The sequence below is a fragment of the Gopherus evgoodei genome, chromosome 16 (assembly GCF_007399415.2).
Source record: "Gopherus evgoodei ecotype Sinaloan lineage chromosome 16, rGopEvg1_v1.p, whole genome shotgun sequence".
Lineage (NCBI taxonomy): Eukaryota > Metazoa > Chordata > Testudines > Testudinidae > Gopherus > Gopherus evgoodei.
Window position 1 is genome coordinate 21,947,667 of NC_044337.1, and position 19,874 is coordinate 21,967,540.

The 19,874-nt window shown below is 45.1% G+C and overlaps 1 protein-coding gene across 5 annotated transcripts in view; it reads left to right on the forward strand.

Annotated features, from left to right (window-relative positions):
* Positions 1 to 14,514: 14,514 nt before the first annotated feature.
* Positions 14,515 to 19,874, forward strand: part of LOC115636067 (disabled homolog 2-interacting protein-like) — a 218,705-nt gene continuing 213,345 nt past the window's right edge. For all 5 annotated transcript variants that reach the window (XR_003996801.1, XM_030535704.1, XM_030535706.1 and 2 more), the window contains exon 1: positions 14,515 to 14,613. Coding sequence is in view for 4 of the 5 variants with exons in the window: in XM_030535704.1 (XP_030391564.1) it covers positions 14,545 to 14,613 (69 nt within the window). In the remaining variant the exon portion in view is untranslated. The remainder of the gene's footprint in view (positions 14,614 to 19,874) is intronic.

A 19,874-nucleotide genomic window follows, 5' to 3' on the forward strand; every position in this document is an offset into this window, starting at 1 on the left:
CTCATGTCCATTCCATGACCCACCCTCCTACCCCTTTGTTGGAGTTAGCCAGCAAGAAGGAACTGAGAATGTGCGCGGTCGGACGGTCTCCTTATACGGCATCATGAGTGCGTGGCACCAGAGGGTGTTAGAGTAGACTCAGTGGGCACCACTGAAGGAAAAAATTTCAGCAACTGTACATAGGGTGCGCACACACTTCACATGGAATGGACATGTGCAATGCACCTTGCAGAACAACAGTTACAGAAAGGTTAGTAACAGTCTTTGAGAGGTGAGAGAGCCTGGCTTTTGTGAAGCTTTTCAGTAATAACATGCCAAATGCAAACTAGAACACAATGCAAATAGGTATCAATAAAATTCTAAGGAACTCCCAAAGCCAACGTGTTTTATATCCATTCTCTCTCCTAATACAGTGCTCTCTCCTTCTGTTTGCTGATGTCTGCCCCACAGCCACTCGTCCGCCCGCTCTCTGTTGGAATTTTTTGTTGCATTCTTGAGCTAGCGGTTACTATGTTCTTGCATCAGTTAGCAAAGAAGTTTTAGCTCCTTTGTGAGACAAATGAATTATTGCAGTGTCATAGCACCGGTCCCTTTGCCCTCTTTTGGGTAATAGCAGGTATTCGTAGCATTTACACTTTGTAGGGTGCTGGGCTTCACAAAACCAGTTAGGAACGAACTCGCTGCCAAAATGGGACAGCCAGGGCCCAGCAAAGGAGAAGAAATAAGGCAAGCAGGTCCCAACTGTAAGCTGCCTGTAAGAATCTGCATTTGTTGTGAGTGAAAACAGCTCTTCTGCTTGGTGATATTAGAATAGAGGGGTAGCTAGTTGTCAAGATTACTGAGCAGAAACATTGCCTACCTCAGCTATGTGACTAGAATTGAGAGGCATCTCCATGTTTGAGACAAATACCAATATCACACCAGCATACGGAGTATTGTATACTACACAGATCTTTCCTTGTCTTCAGCTGGTATCTTGGTACCTCCGATACCAAGGTAAGGGACACCAGCTGAGTACCCAGTCAGATCTGTGAACCTGCCCAGGGCACTAGGTGTGCGGGGCAGTGTTACTTCAGTTCCCTGTAACAATAATTGGCTGAGTGTCCGTATAAATGAGGGTGTCAGACAATGGCCTGACTTCGTTCTTGTTGTCCTATCGGAATGGTTATGTGAAAGGTGCACTTTTTTAAAAGGCATAGTGCTGCAAAATGCATCATTGATTGTTCTCATCCTTTCACTATATTTTCAGAACGTGAAAGACTAAACCTCTTGGTGAGGCGTTCAGTGAACTGGGAGTGAGATGCTGTCACGGAGTCACCGGGTGATGCTCTGGAACTGCTTCCCACGAAGCCAGGCAGGACTTTGGGGAGCCTCCTCTCCCTTGGAGCAGACTTGTTCAGGGCAAGAAGCTCACACGGCTTCACCTCCTGGGTCTCTCCTTGGAGCATTCAGCATCCTCTGCCCTTCCGTGTGCTTCCCACAGCGAGCCTGCCCCAGCGGGGTCCTCGGGAAGCCACTGGGTCCTGCACCCCCACTTTGCAGTCAGACATGACTCTTAGCCAGCCAGTAACACAGAGGTTTATTCGATGGCAGGAACAGGGTCTAAAACAGAGCTTGTAGGTACAGTGAACTGGACCCCTCGGCCGGGTCCATTCTGGGGGGCAGTGAGCCAGACCCCCCACGTCTGCACTTCACTCCTTGACCCCAGCCAGCTCCAGACTCACCACCCCTCCCAGCCCCTCCTCTCTGCTCAGCCCCTTTCCTGGGCCAGGAGGTCACCTGATCCCTTTGTCTCCAAAACCTTCAGCTGGCACCTTTGAAGGGGAGGGGCCCAGGCCATCAGTTGCTAGGAGACAGAGTGCCAGGCATTTAGGTGCACTGGCCCTTTGCTCTGCCACATACTTAAGAACTGCCATGGGGACACTGAGGCACCAACACAGTATTCAGAGCAAACATTAAGAACATTCCTAGTTCGTCACAGATGCCAACTGCAGCATAGAAGAGAGACAAGATTATAGGCTCTGAGCTCATTGTGCTTTACAAAAGGCCATTTTACATCATACAATGCCCGGGGGGGGGGAAAGAAATAATTTTATTCTAATATTAAAAAGTGGCAGTGAACTTTCTAGGAAAGGCTTTAGTTATCCCTGGGAATATCCATTCTGGATGTTCGTTAGCAGCAACTTCAGCTAAATCTAATTTTCAAAGGGAGTCCTTAACTGATCTAAACTACAATGATTTTCAACCATTTTATATAAAAATCAATATTACTGCCCAATTAAGGGTTCAACTTGTAGATCTCTAGGGGGTTGGGCAAAGAAACTCACCTTGCATCCTTACAGTATTTCTAGTCCTGGAATATCCAGTTTAGAAATCATGATTGAAACGGGCAGATCTTGATAACAGCATGTTTTGAAATCCTTCATGAGCTCTTAGTTGATTCTTATCCATTAGAGTTAAGACATTTTGTGTGTCTCTGCCTCCCGTATGAAATTATTCCCGAATCTTGAAGGAGAGAGTTGACCCAACACATACATACTCATTTCCATCTTCATTTTACTCCCAGGACATTCTGTCCATTTAAAAACTTCTCATGCATTTTTCTTCTACTGCCCTAACAACCTTTCTTAGCTAGGTCTTTAACATCCATCATACCTCCAGGTTACACCTCTCATCTGGAGTCATGGGGCCCCTTAAAGCTCTCTGGGAATCCCAACCCCTCTTCAGCTGGTAGATTCTTATTCAGGATCACACCGATACTAGACACATCTTTAAGGGGTCCCTTTCAACCAACAAATGGTTATCTGAGCCACTCTGAGTATATCAGTTCTTTCTACATGTGCTGCCTCCTCTCTCCTGTTGTGGTTGGGTTAAAGAGTCATTGAATGGTGCAGAAATTAGTTGAAGAAAAACATGAGTTCATTAAGGTGATGAGATTAATTTAACTGAGTGTAATTAAACAGCATGAACAAGAAACAGGTAATTCCAGTTCCCTCTGGTTTCACAGAAACTCCACCCCTTTAAGTCTCCAAAGCAGGTCATGGAGTAGCAAAACATTCTGCCAAGGGGACAAAATGATGCATCAGGTGACCATAACAAACTTTCATTGGCTGATCATACCCAAAGGGCAAGAGGGTATTTAACTCTTTCATGAGCATTGCATAGACTGTATTTCCCATGTTCATTTCCAGTCCTAATGGACTCGAGTAGTTCTTCTGTATTTCCAGACGACCTTCTGGAGTTTTATTATCCTCTAAAGTCTCCATTCCTTAAAGCACTTCAGCATTAGAGTCCTGCCAAAGACATCTCTCCGCTCCCTACCTCATGCTGTGCCTCTCCAGCGAGCATTCCAGTCATATTTCACTTTCTTCCTGTAGAAGATGATGAAGTCATCATCTCTGCATCGCCTCTTATTCCTGACTTGTTCGGAGTGTCATGGCATAGAGGTTGCTAACGAGCACCGTTTCCTTTTTGGTGAGTTGAGAGATTATTCTTATTGCTAACTTTACGGGCGTGCATTCAGATTTTGTGCCTCCCTTTCTTGTTTGAAGTCAGAACAGTTTCGTATCAGAAAGTCCAAGCAAGAACTTGCTGGAAGCCTCTGCTTGTCGGTTAGTAATTCCAGTTTTTCCTTTGTTCTTACGGTCTGCCTCTTCCATCGGCTGGCTCCTGGAACCTTGTTCAGTATGAATTATATGGGGCTTTCAGGGAAGTGAACTGAGAATGTTACACTTGAGCAAGTAGCAGTAGTCAGTAAATTTCATTCCTAACAGTGAGAGTAATTCTGATGACCTCTTCTTAGGCTAGTTGTGACCTACAGGAACAGGTGATGCTACTGTAAAATAAGACTTGTCAAGTGGAAAATGAACAGTATTAATATTGGTGCCATACGTTACGTGTGCTGTTTTGGTTTGAGAGTATCTGGGTAAGTTGAATTACAGTTAAGAAAGCAACTGTCTTGAATGGGCTGAGCTTGAGCCTGGGACCCCAGAGCTGCTGACACAGTCAGTTCTGCTGCTGACTTCCTGTAAGCCTTGGGGAAATCGCTTACCTGCTGCATGGTTTGTTCTCCATCTGAAAATTGGGGGTATAAAAAGTGTGATGAGGATTAGTTAATGTCCTAATTCAAACACCAGGGATTAGTTAACAAATCAAATCCATTTGTTACAGTCTAGAAATAATCTTCAGAGGTAGGCACGTGCCTGACAATCCTAAATTAATTAATGTTTATGAAGTGCTAAGTAATTTTTTAAAATTATTATTATATTAGCATCATCCTAATACTGTCAGTAGTAAACTTGGCTTGACAGTAAATGTTCCTACCTCCACTGCTTAAAAAAGTTTCATACACGGGGGAAGCAGATCATTTTCTTTATATATATTTAATAATCTGGGATAAATGTTTTCCAGTCATTTTTTTAATAAATTTTAAGGAAGTTTAGTTTTATTTTAGATTAGCTTCCCTGACAGTGTTGCAAAGCCAAGCACATCACAGCCTTGTGCTAATGGAGAATGTAGGAGAACCAGAAAGTTTTGTCTGTTTATATCTGCCTTAACTGAGAGTTGACAGTATAGGTTTATGACCAGATGTCACAGGTGGACGGAGAGGGAGGTGAGAGAGAGGGAGTGTAAGGTGACAGCAAAAGAAGCATGTTTTTGCATAAGATGCAGTAGAAGTGAAACTGATGATGAGTCAAGTAGTCTAGCTATCACCGTTTGAGCTGAGAAACAAGCAGAAAAAAGAAGGCAGGCCATCAGTGGCGAAAAGGAAATTAAATGAATAATCTGAAGTGGGATAGCAACAAAATTCACTTTCGCCCCTGTGATTTTTATCCCTTTTCTGATACATATAAGGGGTTTTAAGGGAATAGCAATGCTGTTTGTTTGTTAGGTCTGACCAAACTTCCCAACAGCAAGTGCAAAAAATCTGCTTGCTGCTCATTCACATGCTTCCCAAATCTGGATAGTCCAAGGAAGGTTGGTGAAAACAGGAGTGAACGCGAAAGCCATTGCTTTCTTTGCTATCCATGTCTGCCCACTGGCATCTCTGCTCTATGATAATGTGGCTTTACCCATTACACCTAGGGAATCGTCTTTCAGATCCAGTTTGCCTGCACATATAATCCTCCTTCGTAGACTGTTACTTCAGTGATTTCTCAGGCCATGCGTGTCATAAAGGAGAGATTTGGAGGTTTTAAATTAATAACATGCTGAACACTTTTGGACAGCAAATAGTGTCCCGAGATACTGTGTGTCTAATCCCCCAAATCACCTTGGATCTAGAGCCAATAAATGCTCAAATGAAGGTATAATCCAAGTATTTCTACGAGCTGAAGGATGATATCCAACTTACATAGAAACTCAGTAGCTGGTGAGGAGCGGGTGGCATTTGATACTACTAAGTACTTCTGTAAATGTCACTCCAGTTAGCTGCCTGTAATAACACACGCCTCTTCCACAGAATCTTTCGTTTTAGGACCTAAAACGATTTACAGACTTTAATTAATGAAGCCTCATAACATTGCTCTGAAATGGGCAAGTAGTAAGCCTATTTCACAGACTGGGAACCTGAGCAACAGAGTGCTTAAAAGTCCAGGGTTACCCCGTGAGTCTGTGACAGAGCTGAGACTAGGACCCAAGAGTCCTCCTTTGTCTTGTGTGCTTCACTCCTACAGAAAGGAATAACAGAACTGCTTCCCACCCGCCCCCTCACAAGTCAAGTCACTAGTACCCAGGCCATCCCTAAGGGCTATTCCATTTCCAGATGGGCAGACACAATAGAAGGAACTTTCAGTAGAAGTAACAAGGAGAGTGGTAAAGTCAAAGATGGTCTCTGGCCCCCTAGAGCCTGCCTGTCTACGTCGTAGACAGGGAGGCAAATATAACCATGCACTTTGTATGGACAGGTGCTGGTGACAGTGGCTCATTCATGGGTAGATGGAATATCCCTGCCAAACACCATGGTCTGGGTGGGTAAGAAACACGCAAGCCTTTCCTGATCCGTAGCCCTTGGGCTAGCACTGGGGATGGGAGAGGGGAAAGGGGCAAATCCAAACTGTCATTTGTTGTTCCTTTCTATCACATACAATTGATTTGGCTGTAATCTTCTGACAGTAACAAGGATCCTAATCTGTTGGCGGGGGGATCATCTCCTTCCAACAAAACCCCTCCCTCCCATTGCTGTATTTAGCCTCTTCACTGAGATCCAGGGGGTGCCAAACCCTTTGCATTTGCTGTGATACAAACAGTGCTCAGACTGCTTCAAAACTGGAAACTTGGCTGCAAATTTGAAATTGGAGCTGGAAAATAATGTGATTCTAACCCGTCTGTATGTTTTTTGGTTCTGGGCTCAGATCAGAAGATGGAAGTGGTTTTGGATTGTATGCGACTGAAATCTTGGGGTAAGATCTTGTGAGAACAGCTCATAAGACTTCGGTGCAAACAAATCTGGCTCCAAACTCTAGTCCTTGTTTCAGCTTACCCCAGATCCAGACACAGTCTTCTTGGCCCATCTCTGATCTGCTTCCTTTGCTCCTCAGACTAAGAGTTCTGCCCTGTGCGTTTAGAAGATGAAGCAGTCGAGCTATAAAGAAAAAGGGAGACAATTGTGCAGCTTGATCTGAAAAGCCACCATGGTGCTAGTCAAAAGTGTTGTGACACTTACAAAGAGCAACTCGTGCTATCCGTTTGAGCTGTAGGCTCTGGGGGTGTTTGGCTCTGCATTGGAATAGCAGCCCGAGGGGGAGAAGAAGGCAAGGGATTTCTTGCTGCTGTTTTCAATTTAGTCGTCCTGCTCTGTTCTCCAGCCATGTACATGAGAAGAATCATTAATCTGCCTGTTCATAGTTCTGATCATTAAAAATGCAAATCAGCCTCTTCATTTCCATGTCATCTTGAACCCGCTTTGGAAACCACTATAATCAAGTGTCTTTATGACAATCCAAAAAAGGAGTCTGATCAAAGGAATCATGTGAGAGCTTTCGTGCAAAAGGGGATAACACCAAAAGACTTGATTGCTTCCTTGAGAAGCAAGAGGCAGCATTCTGCAATGACGGCAGCTAGCTAATTGGAAGCCTTGGCTACAGGTTCTGAGAGCAGCGAATTAGCTGCTTCTGGGATTTTGGCTGGAGGCGCAGGTTACATGGCCAAAGCTCAGGAGCTGCATATGGGCACCCACGCCAATGGAGATGTCACTTATCAGGCATTTTACCCAATTCAGGAGGGTAGACACAATCCGTCTCCCTGCAGTAGTTTAATATGCGGCTCAGCGAGCGCCTGCTGGAATTACGGCTGTTAGTCATTTCTCACAGATCCCAGCTGATGGCTGCCTATGGCAAAAGCAAGGAGAGGATTCTTGCTAAGGCTCAGCCCTTGCCAAGACCTGATTCCAGCAAATTGCAAATCACAGGTGTGGTAAAGGCTAAGAATTGGCAAACAAAGCACCTCTAAGTTACACTAGTTATTTTTCAGGCACATTTTTTTCAGACATTCAAAAGTATAGGTTGTCTCAGCTTTAAATTTCTTTGCATGCTAATTAGCAATGCCCTCCCCATAACACAGTATACCCTGTAATTTGCCTTTGCAGGAAGTACTTTTCTTTAAGCTACCTGTTGTTCCCAACCATGGTCTCAGCAATGTCGTCATATTGGTGAGCAGACGTTGCTTGTGAAGCATGGTATTAGAACAATATTCACAAATGTTTATGCACCATGATTAGTTTCTTTAGTCTATCTGATGTTGGGGGGCTGGGGGGGGGAGCTAGTTTTCTGTAGCTTTCTGAAATCTACTTGTTTCTGCATGGATCCGGTGTTCAGTAAACACCACAATAGCTCGTTGAGATCCTCTCCTCTTTCAAAAGTGGTGAAGCACTGGGGGTTTCTCCAGGCCAGTGATATTGATGAGCAGAGTCACACACAGGATGTTAAAGCAGCAAAGAATCCTGTGGCACCTTATAGACTAACAGACGTTTTGGAGCATGAGCTTTCGTGGGTGAATACCCACTTCCTCAGATGCATGTAATGGAAATATCCAGGGGCAGGTATATATATGTGTGCTAGCAAGCAAGCTAGAGATAACGAGGTCAGTTCAATCAGGGGGGATGAGGCCCTGTTCTAGCAGTTGAGGTGTGAAAACCAAGAGAGGAGAAACTGGTTCTGTAATTGGCAAGCCATTCACAGTCTTTGTTCAATCCTGAGCTGATGGTGTCAAATTTGCAGATGAACTGAAGCTCAGCAGTTTCTCTTTGAAGTCTGGTCCTGAAGTTTTTTTGCTGCAGGATGGCCACCTTAAGGTCTGCTATAGTGTGGCCAGGGAGGTTGAAGTGCTCTCCTACAGGTTTTTGTATATTGCCATTCCTAATGTCTGATTTGTGTCCATTTATCCTTTTCCGTAGAGACTGTCCAGTTTGGCCGATGTACATAGCAGAGGGGCATTGCTGGCATATGATGGCGTATATTACATTGGTGGATGTGCAGGTGAATGAACCAGTGATGGTGTGGCTGATCTGGTTAGGTCCTGTGATGGTGTCGCTGGTGTAGATATGTGGGCAGAGTTGGCATCGAGGTTTGTTGCATGGATTGGTTCCTGAGCTAGAGTTATTATGGTGTGGTGTGCAGTTACTGGTGAGAATATGTTTCAGGTTGGCAGGTTGTCTGTGGGCAAGGATTGGCCTGCCACCCAAGGCCTGTGAAAGTGTGGGATCATTGTCCAGGATGGGTTGTAGATCCTTGATGATGCGTTGGAGGGGTTTTAGCTGGGGGCTGTATGTGATGGCCAGTGGAGTCCTGTTGGTTTCTCTCTTGGGTTTGTCTTGCAGTAGGAGGCTTCTGGGTACACGTCTGGCTCTGTTGATCTGTTTTCTTATTTCCTCGTGCGGGTATTGTAGTTTTGAGAATGCTTGGTGGAGATTTTGTAGGTGTTGGTCTCTGTCTGAGGGGTCAGAGCAGATGCGGTTGTACCTCAGTGCTTGGCTGTAGACAATGGATCGTGTGATGTGCCCGGGATGGAAGCTGGAGGCATGAAGGTAGGCATAGCGGTCGGTGGGTTTTCGATATAGGGTGGTGTTAATGTGACCATCACTTATTTGCACCGTGGTGTCAAGAAAGTGGACCTCCCGTGTAGATTGGTCCAGGCTGAGGTTGATGGTGGGGTGGAAGCTGTTGAAATCATGGTGGAATTTTTCCAGAGTCTCCTTCCCATGGGTCCAGATGACGAAGATGTCATCAATGTAGCGTAGGTAGAGAAGAGGTGTGAGTGGACGAGAGCTGAGGAAGCGTTGTTCCAGGTCGGCCATGAAGATATTGGCATATTGTGGGGCCATGCGGGTGCCCATAGCAGTGCCACTGATCTGGAGATATATATTGTCATCAAATTTGAAATAGTTGTGTGTAAGTATAAAGGCACAGAGCTCAGCAGCCAGTTGTGCTGTGGCATCATCGGGGATAGTGTTCCTGACAGCTTGTATTCCATCTGTGTGTGGGATGTTTGTGTAGAGAGCCTCTACATCCATGGTGGCTAGGATGGTGTTTTCTGGGAGGTCACCAATGCATTGTAGTTTCCTCAGGAAATCAGTGGTGTCACGGAGATAGCTGGGAGTGCTGGTGGCATAGGGTCTGAGTAGAGAGTCCATATATCCAGACTACGGAAAAGGATAAATGGACACAAATCAGACATTAGGAATGGCAATATACAAAAACCTGTAGGAGAGCACTTCAACCTCCCTGGCCACACTATAGCAGACCTTAAGGTGGCCATCCTGCAGCAAAAAAACTTCAGGACCAGACTTCAAAGAGAAACTGCTGAGCTTCAGTTCATCTGCAAATTTGACACCATCAGCTCAGGATTGAACAAAGACTGTGAATGGCTTGCCAATTACAGAACCAGTTTCTCCTCTCTTGGTTTTCACACCTCAACTGCTAGAACAGGGCCTCATCCCCCCTGATTGAACTGACCTCGTTATCTCTAGCTTGCTTGCTAGCACACATATATATACCTGCCCCTGGATATTTCCATTACATGCATCTGAGGAAGTGGGTATTCACCCACGAAAGCTCATGCTCCAAAACGTCTGTTAGTCTATAAGGTGCCACAGGATTCTTTGCTGCTTTTACAGATCCAGACTAACACGGCTACCCTCTGATACTTGACACCATGCAAGGCACTGCATTTAGCCGTATGGAATGGAAATCCATCAACCTCATGAAGAAACTTGCACAAATACAGACAGATATCATCTTCCTTTCCAAATGCAAACGGATGGACATCATACCAAATGGACTAAAGGTAAAAAATCCACTGCTGTCTACATACTACACAGACCACAGTGAGAGATTATGTCATACTCTATCAAAAAAACTGAGGAACCACCTGATCAGCATCCTATACAGCAAACAGGAAAACATCAAAAAAGAGCTCTCCAACCTGGAGACTCTCATTAATAACCAAACTTCTATACAAACGGACTTCACTAGAATAAGACAGGAGATCTACATTACTCACTTCACCTCTCTTCAAAGGAAAAAGGACTGTAAGCTGTCTAAACTCCTACCTGCCACATGGGGCCACAACAGTGGTACCCCTAACCCACCCAGCAATATCGTCAATCTATCCAACTACACACTCAGCCCAGAAGAAAAGTCTGTCCTATCTCGGGGACTCTCTTTCTGCCCTGCCACCCCCACCAACATGATACAGTTCTGTGGCGATCTGGAAGCCTACTTTCGCCGTCTCCGACTCAAAGAATACTTCCAGGACAACACTGAACAGTGCACTGATACACAGGTACCCTCCCACCAACAGCACAAGAAAAAGAACTCCACATGGACTCCTCCTGAGGGTCGAAATGACAGCCTGGACCTATACATTGAATGCTTCCGCCGGCGTGCACAGGCAGAAATCGTGGAACAACAACATCGCTTGCCTCACAACCTAAGTCGTGCAGAACGCAATGCCATCCACAGCCTCAGAAACCACCCTGACATTATCATCAAAGAGGCTGATAAAGGAGGTGCCGTTGTCATCATGAACAGGTCTGACTATCAAAAGGAGGCAGCCAGACAACTCTCCAATACCAAATTCTACAGGCCACTTCCCTCAGATCCCACTGAGGAATACACTAAGAAACTACAGCATCTACTCAGGACACTCCCTACACTAACACCAGAAGAAATCAACATACCCCTAGAGCCCCGACCAGGGTTATTCTATCTACTACCCAAGATCCACAAACCCGGCAATCCTGGACGCCCCATCATCTCGGGCATTGGCACTCTCACTGAAGGACTGTCTGGATATATGGACTCTCTACTCAGACCCTATGCCACCAGCACTCCCAGCTATCTCCGTGACACCACTGATTTCCTGAGGAAACTACAATGCATTGGTGACCTCCCAGAAAACACCATCCTAGCCATCATGGATGTAGAGGCTCTCTACACAAACATCCCACACACAGATGGAATACAAGCTGTCAGGAACACTATCCCCGATGATGCCACAGCACAACTGGCTGCTGAGCTCTGTGCCTTTATACTTACACACAACTATTTCAAATTTGATGACAATATATATCTCCAGATCAGTGGCACTGCTATGGGCACCCGCATGGCCCCACAATATGCCAATATCTTCATGGCCGACCTGGAACAACGCTTCCTCAGCTCTCGTCCACTCACACCTCTTCTCTACCTACGCTATATTGATGACATCTTCGTCATCTGGACCCATGGGAAGGAGACTCTGGAAAAATTCCACCATGATTTCAACAGCTTCCACCCCACCATCAACCTCAGCCTGGACCAATCTACACGGGAGGTCCACTTTCTTGACACCACGGTGCAAATAAGTGATGGTCACATTAACACCACCCTATATCGAAAACCCACCGACCGCTATGCCTACCTTCATGCCTCCAGCTTCCATCCCGGGCACATCACACGATCCATTGTCTACAGCCAAGCACTGAGGTACAACCGCATCTGCTCTGACCCCTCAGACAGAGACCAACACCTACAAAATCTCCACCAAGCATTCTCAAAACTACAATACCCGCACGAGGAAATAAGGAAACAGATCAACAGAGCCAGACGTGTACCCAGAAGCCTCCTACTGCAAGACAAACCCAAGAGAGAAACCAACAGGACTCCACTGGCCATCACATACAGCCCCCAGCTAAAACCCCTCCAACGCATCATCAAGGATCTACAACCCATCCTGGACAATGATCCCACACTTTCACAGGCCTTGGGTGGCAGGCCAATCCTTGCCCACAGACAACCTGCCAACCTGAAACATATTCTCACCAGTAACTGCACACCACACCATAATAACTCTAGCTCAGGAACCAATCCATGCAACAAACCTCGATGCCAACTCTGCCCACATATCTACACCAGCGACACCATCACAGGACCTAACCAGATCAGCCACACCATCACTGGTTCATTCACCTGCACATCCACCAATGTAATATACGCCATCATATGCCAGCAATGCCCCTCTGCTATGTACATCGGCCAAACTGGACAGTCTCTACGGAAAAGGATAAATGGACACAAATCAGACATTAGGAATGGCAATATACAAAAACCTGTAGGAGAGCACTTCAACCTCCCTGGCCACACTATAGCAGACCTTAAGGTGGCCATCCTGCAGCAAAAAAACTTCAGGACCAGACTTCAAAGAGAAACTGCTGAGCTTCAGTTCATCTGCAAATTTGACACCATCAGCTCAGGATTGAACAAAGACTGTGAATGGCTTGCCAATTACAGAACCAGTTTCTCCTCTCTTGGTTTTCACACCTCAACTGCTAGAACAGGGCCTCATCCCCCCTGATTGAACTGACCTCGTTATCTCTAGCTTGCTTGCTAGCACACATATATATACCTGCCCCTGGATATTTCCATTACATGCATCTGAGGAAGTGGGTATTCACCCACGAAAGCTCATGCTCCAAAACGTCTGTTAGTCTATAAGGTGCCACAGGATTCTTTGCTGCTTTTACAGATCCAGACTAACACGGCTACCCTCTGATACTTGACACAGGATGTTAAGTGGTTTTGTAATGATAATCGGGCTAACAGATGTTACAAGCCCCCCAGAGGACATGGATGAGTCAGAGCCCTGGAGATTCCAGGGCCTAATAAAACAGGAAGTCTGAGCTTCCAGTTCAGCCTCCGCTCCCTTGCGCTATTCAGCACCCAATGGACCTTTATCTGAGAGGCACTGGGCAGTGTCATCTCTGCAGGCATCCCACGAAGTGGGTATTCACCCACGAAAGCTCCTGCTCCAATATGTCTGTTAGTCTGTAAGGGGCCACAGGACTCTTCGCTGCTTTTACAGATCCAGACTAACACAGCGACCCCTCTGATATCTCTGCAATTGGAGATGTGACTGTCACCTCGCCCGGGGGCAGCCTGGGAGCTCCCTGCTGTCCCCTGGCAGCTGGAGCACCGAGTAGATTTGAAGAGGAGGCTCTGTCCTGCTAGCGGTGCGACACCTGTCTGAATAGAGGTGCAGAAGGAAGGGGAGGCCACTGTCCATGATGGAGACCGTGGAGTTGGGATGTTTGGGTTCTGTGCTCTGGCTGCTTTACTGCAGGCTGCCTGTGTGATCTCAGGCAGGTCCCTTTTATGCTAGTTTCTTGATCTGTAAAATGGAGCTGATGTGTTGTGTCTCATGGGTTTCTCGCAAGGCTCCACTAATCAGGCTGTCAGAGCGCTGCAAGATCTGCAGGTTAAAGAGAAGGGCAGATTAGGAATCAACCCCATCGTCTGGCACTCTGATAATATGGCCACTTCCCTGCATCCCACTGTGCTTTTGGGTTATGGATCGTGCATTTAACTGAAAAAACACATTTTTATACTAACTCAGTGCCCTAATCTGTAGCCTTCCCTCTGAGATTCCCCAAGCGCTTTATAGATCATTAATTTAGCCTCATCGCTCCCTGCTTCTCCCCTCCCCCCCCATCCATATTTAACACGTCAGGAGGTTTAGTGAGGCCAAGTAACTTTTTTTGTTCCCAGTCACAAAGCAAGTCACTGAAGGAAGTGGGAAGTCGTGATTTTCAGTTCTGTACTTTAGCCCGAAGCGCAGGCTTGCTTTCTGCCTTAGGAGTGTCAAAGCTGCATGTGCCTGCATCGCTGATTTGTATACAGTTTGTATTTAGCTGCTGTGCATTTCCTTTTGTTCCCATCCTGCAGATGGGTAAATGATGATGGCTCCGTCACAGGGCTGTTCTGGAGTTTAATGAACGTAGAGAAGGCACTTGGAGATCCTGAAATGGAAGGTTCTATAGGAAATGCCAATTGTTATAAGCAGAAAAGTCCTGCTGTTTAACTATGCACCTTGGTGACTGAGAGAAATGAGTGGTTAGAATGGGCTTAAGTCAGCTCGTTTGCAAGTTTATCTCAAAGAAGAAACCTGCACCTGACGTGGCCTGCCTCCGTCCTTCTGCTGCTCTGGCATTGGGGGTGTGTTTTTAATTGTCCTTTGTCTTTTGTGCCCTTTGCAGAGTCCCCCCCAGAGAGGGCTGGGCAACGGCGCAGCATGCCCAGCGGGGTCATGGAGAAAAATCCCAGCATGGAGCCCACCGCCACAACGCCATTCCGTGTCACGGTAAATGTCTTAATTACCTCTCTGGGGTTTGACCAAGAGGAGAGGGTATTTGTCGCTGTTCATGCTTAAAGATGAGAGGGCCGGGTATGGAAATCTTCGATTGCTTATTTTTACATAAAGATGCAGATGCTAGTAGCTACTATTAGAATACGCAGCTGTAAAGGCCATCTCAGTAATCTTCTGAGATTTTAATTTAAACCGGGGACTGTCTTTAGATTTGTATGCTGTTTCCCAGTGACTTCTGTGGAAGTGCAGACTCTTGGCCTTGCCTTGAAGATCAGATCTGAGATCTTCATTTCCTCTGTTAGAATTTGCACAAAGGTATTTGTTACTGCTCCCCTCCTCGCCCCAACTGAGTCAGCTCTTCTCCATAACACTCGGTACGTTTCTTTTTTGTATGTGTTCTAAACAGATTGCATTATGTTCTGCCTACAGGATGGGCTTTCTGAAAGAATAATATAAAAGCCCAGTAATTACATGGGTCAGAAACACGCTCTGTTGACAAATAGGAGGAACAACAGTGGAAGCAAAATAAACTTTTAAAACTAGACCGTAATGATCCAAGAGAAGCTATTTTTTTTTAAAGTATCCTCCTCCTGGCCCCATCTGTAGCTAATGAAATGGAGCATGTATGTTGGGGACTGCAGGATTCATAATCAATTGAGGGCACCAAGATCTTTGGAGTAACCTCCAATAGCAGTAATTTACGAGGAAAATCTTCGCAGCTCTCTGCAGAAGGTGTAAGCTTAAAGTGTAACTAGCTGGAGACTGATGCACCAGATCTGTGCACTGTCCGAGGCACTTCAAGGGGCACACTTTCAGGAGTGGGGTGTGTATTGTGCCCAGATAATAAAGCAGCACACAGACCTGTACTCTCAGAGCTGACTTGCACAATATGTTTATGCATTTTCGCTGTGTGCCCACACATACTCTACGGGATCGCACACTACTAGCACTCAGATTGTATGCGGGGGAAGGACATGGTAAGCCCAGATATGCAGAGCCAGAATTTCAAAGGAAGTACAATGGGTACAATCTCAAAAATGCGAGCACAACCAGCTCACCTTCAGAAATCCCCGCTGATTCATAGCAATTATCTTTGAGAATTCCTGGAGGAGAGGTAAGGTCCTAGAGGACTGGAGAAGGATAAACATAATACCTCCCTTTAAGAAGGGGAATAAAGGGTACCCAGAGAATTATAGACTAATCAACCTAACTTCAATATCTGGAAAGATACTGGAACAAACTATGAAACAATCAGTTTGTAAGCACCAAGAGGATAATAAGGTTATAAAGAATAGCCAGCATGGATTTGTGAAGAACAAATCATGCCAACCCAACCTAATTTCGTTTGACAGGTTCCTGGAATGGTAGGAAGCAGTAGATGTGAAATACCTTGATTTTTAGTCAGGCTTTTGACACGTTCCCTCATGACATTCTCATAAGCAAACTAGGGAAATGTGGTCTGGGTGAAACTACTATAAGATTGGGGGCATAACTGAGTGAAAGACCTTACTCAGGATAGTTACCAATGATTTGCTGTCAAACTGGGATGGCATAACTAGTGGATTCCGCAGGTGTCAATCCTGGGTCTAGTACTAATCGATATAATGGAATGGAGAGTATGCTTGTAAAAAAATTAGATGATGCTAAGCTAGGAGGAATTGCAAGCACTTTGGAGGACAAAATTAGAACTGAAAATTACCTTGACAAATTAGGGAATTGGTCTGAACTTAACAAGATGAAAGTCAATAAAGACAAGTACAAAGTACTTCACTTTCGAAGGCAAAAATCAAATGCACAACTACAAAATGGGGTATAGTTGGCCAGGTGATCATACTGCTACAAAGGATCTGGTGTTTATAGTGGATCACAAATTGAATGAGTCAACAATGTGACGCAGTTGTAAAAACGGTCAAGATCTTGCTGGGGTATATTAACAGGTGTGTCATATGTAAGACACGGGAGATAATTGTCCCGTTCTATGTGACACAGGTTGGGCCTCTGCTGGAACACTGTGTCCAGTTCTGGCACCACACGTTAGGAAAGATGTGGATAACTTTTGTTGCTCTCCTCTGGATTCTCCAATTGATCAGAGGTTTAGAAAACCTGACCTCTGAGGAAAGGTTTAAAATATGGGGAAGTTTAGTCTTGAGAAAAGACTGAGGGGAACCTGATGATATTCTTCCAATATGTTAAAGGCTGTTGTAAAGAGGATGCCCTTCAATTGTTCTCCATGTGTAGTGAAAGTAGGACAAGAAGTAATAGGCTTAACCTGCAACAGTGGAGATTTAGGTTAGATATTAGGAAAAGCTTTCCAACTCTAAAGCTAGTTAAGCTCAGGAATAGGCTTCTAAGGAAAGTGATGGAACCTCCATCACTGGAGGCTTTGAAGAACAGGTTAGAAAAACACCTGTCAGGGTGGTCTAGGTTTACTTGGTCCTGCCTCAGTGCAGGTGACTGGACTTCTTAAGGTCCCTTCCAGTCCTGCATTTCTATGATTCTGTGCTGCACTGGTAGCTGTATGTCTAGGGAGTACATTTTGAACATGTGTGTCCTAGTTGTGTGAGCGCATGTGGACCTTTTTGGGTCTGCATACTCTAGAGTCATTATACATGTTAGTACATAAATATATGTGGCCACGTTCATCTGTACTGTGTTATTCATAAACTAATTACTCCTGGGAGTAAGACGTGGTGATAAGAGCAGTGACCAGGAATCAGGAGAACTGGGTTCACTTTCTTAGCATTGCCACTGACTTGCTCTGTAACTTTTGGGCTAGTCCCTTAACCTCATTGTGTTAGGTCCTCTGACACTGAAATGAGAATAATGGGGAGAGAACAGTTGTAAAGCTCTTTTAAGATCCTCCTGTCAGATGACAGGCATTCGGTAAGGGAACAGGAGTATTCATGCATGTGTGCAATGTTGTGCATATCTGCAAACTGCATAAGACACAGTGACGTGCATTATTTAGTTGTGTATTCACATACAGCAGTATCAAATACTCCAAAGCAACGCATGTTAACTCCAGTGGCACCATGAAGGTCATTTATGTTTCATCTGTCTATAACTGAGTTCAGCTGCTGCAAATTCTTCAAGTTTTATCAAACGTATAAAAAAATTTCCATTTACATGCATCTGCCAAAGTGGGTATTCACCCACGAAAGCTCATGCTCCAAAACGTCTGTTAGTCTATAAGATGCCACAGGATTCTTTGCTGCTTTTACAGATCCAGACTAGCACAGCTACCCCTCTGATACATTTACAAAGTATCTTTCTTCTAAATGGCCAAGAAAGCCTCAAAACAACAACAAAAAACTGAGATAAAGTTCCAGACTTCTAATATCAAATTTAAACTAATTGATTCTAATCTCTTTAGAATTGTACTGCCTCAGCAACTGATCTGTACATAGTCCTGAATCCAGAGTGTAAAAACTCCTCCTCTCCGGAGGAGCTCACACAAATACAAGTCCTATATCTAAACCAGCCAATCATTTCTGTAGGTCATGAATACATTGGAACAAGTAAACAGAGCTAAAGGAATCTCAGGCTATGTCTCCACTGTACGTGGGAGGTGTGATTACAGCACCTGTAGACATACCTCAGCTAGCTTGGCTCTGAATAGATCAAAGCTAGCTTGAATAATAATAGCAGTGAAGCCGTGGAAGCACGGGTGTTGGCCACACAAGTATGAACCCAGGTCCTGGGAGGGTGGGGCTAGTAGATCAACGCTAACTTGGATTTGTCTACGCTTGCTGCACTTCCTAGTTTGCAGCCTAAACGTAACCTTAGACACCAACTAACTTATGCCAGTGTTCTTAAAATCTGAAGCAAAATCAGTAACCACCAGGCAGCCCCATCTAAACTCTTTTTTTTCTTGTGGGGGAAGTTCTCAATTTGCTGAGCTGATCTCTTATTAGGAATAGAGCCTAATTTTGTCTGTTCTGATGCTGGACTTCTAAATAACTTTTTAGACTTTGGGTATTGTGCAAAATGGCTTAACCATAAATCCCTGCAGCGCTGCAGAGGCCTCATAGGAAAGTCCTGGGGAAATTCAAAGAGGATTCTGCTGATTCCATATGCTGTGGTTCTCTTTCAATCTTTTATTGTTTGTCACACTGGAAGCAAAGAGAACCTTTTGTTGCTGCTCCTACTGCTTCTACCCCAGCTGAAGCCCTAATCCTTGATTTGTAGCACACATTGGGCACAGTAAAGATAGCATATTGTCACACCAGGAAGATGAGCTCAGGTGAAGGGGGAATGAGCCCACTGGGAGCAGAACGCCTATGCAGAAATTCTGCTTCCATCTGCATGTCCTTACGCTCATGCTCATCGTCCTGCCCTTCAAGGCTCTGCATGACTCTGCCCCATCTACTGCTCTTCTTTTATCTTTTTCTACATGCCACTTCTCTCCATACGCTCCTCTGCATCCTCTCTGCTAATTACTCTCTTTGTCTTCATCTCCTTAGGCCATTTATTTTATCCCTTCCTTCTTTCAAATTATTTTTTTAAAACCTATTACTTGCAAAGCCACCTACATTATTTCCCTTGCCCACTGTATCCCTGCACTGTACTGCTGGCCTGCGTATCCTGGTTCTCTGGGGAAGTCGTAAGCTCTTGGAATCCTGGACCTTGTCTTTTTGTGTGTTCTGTAAAGTACTGTTCTACATAATTAATGGAAAATAATGAGGTGTGTGAAATACTAAACAGGGTGTAGGATATTTGTTAGCATTTGCCGGGAGGCATGAGCGATTGTTAGCATCTGTGAAAATTATATGGTTAAAGGCACCGGGAGGGTGTGTTCCATACTTTATCAGTGTCTGTGTACAGAGAGATCGGCATCTGTGAAAACGCTCTCCCTGGAACTGGTTCTCCCTTAAGTAACTTTTGGTGTAAGTGATGTCCATCTTGCTTCCGTGCCACGAGGAGAACTAATTTCTTCTCAAAGACCTGCAAATCCATTCCCTAATCATCCACCTTCTTGCTGGATGCAGGCTGCACTGGCAGAAGGTTAGGCTGATTAATCAACTTGCTGAACCATCTCTGTGAACTCGGGGCATGTCCTGCAGAAGAAGGAAATAGCATTCCCAAGAAATGGGAAGACCAGCCAGATAACCAGGTTACTTCTTTCTTTCTTCATTTTTATTCTAGAGTTTTTAAAACTGCGTTGATGAGTTTTATGCGCTGGTACCTCCTCTGCACTAAGGAAGCTAAGGGAGAGAATCTGAATCCATTAGGATATTTGTAGCTGAACCCAGCAA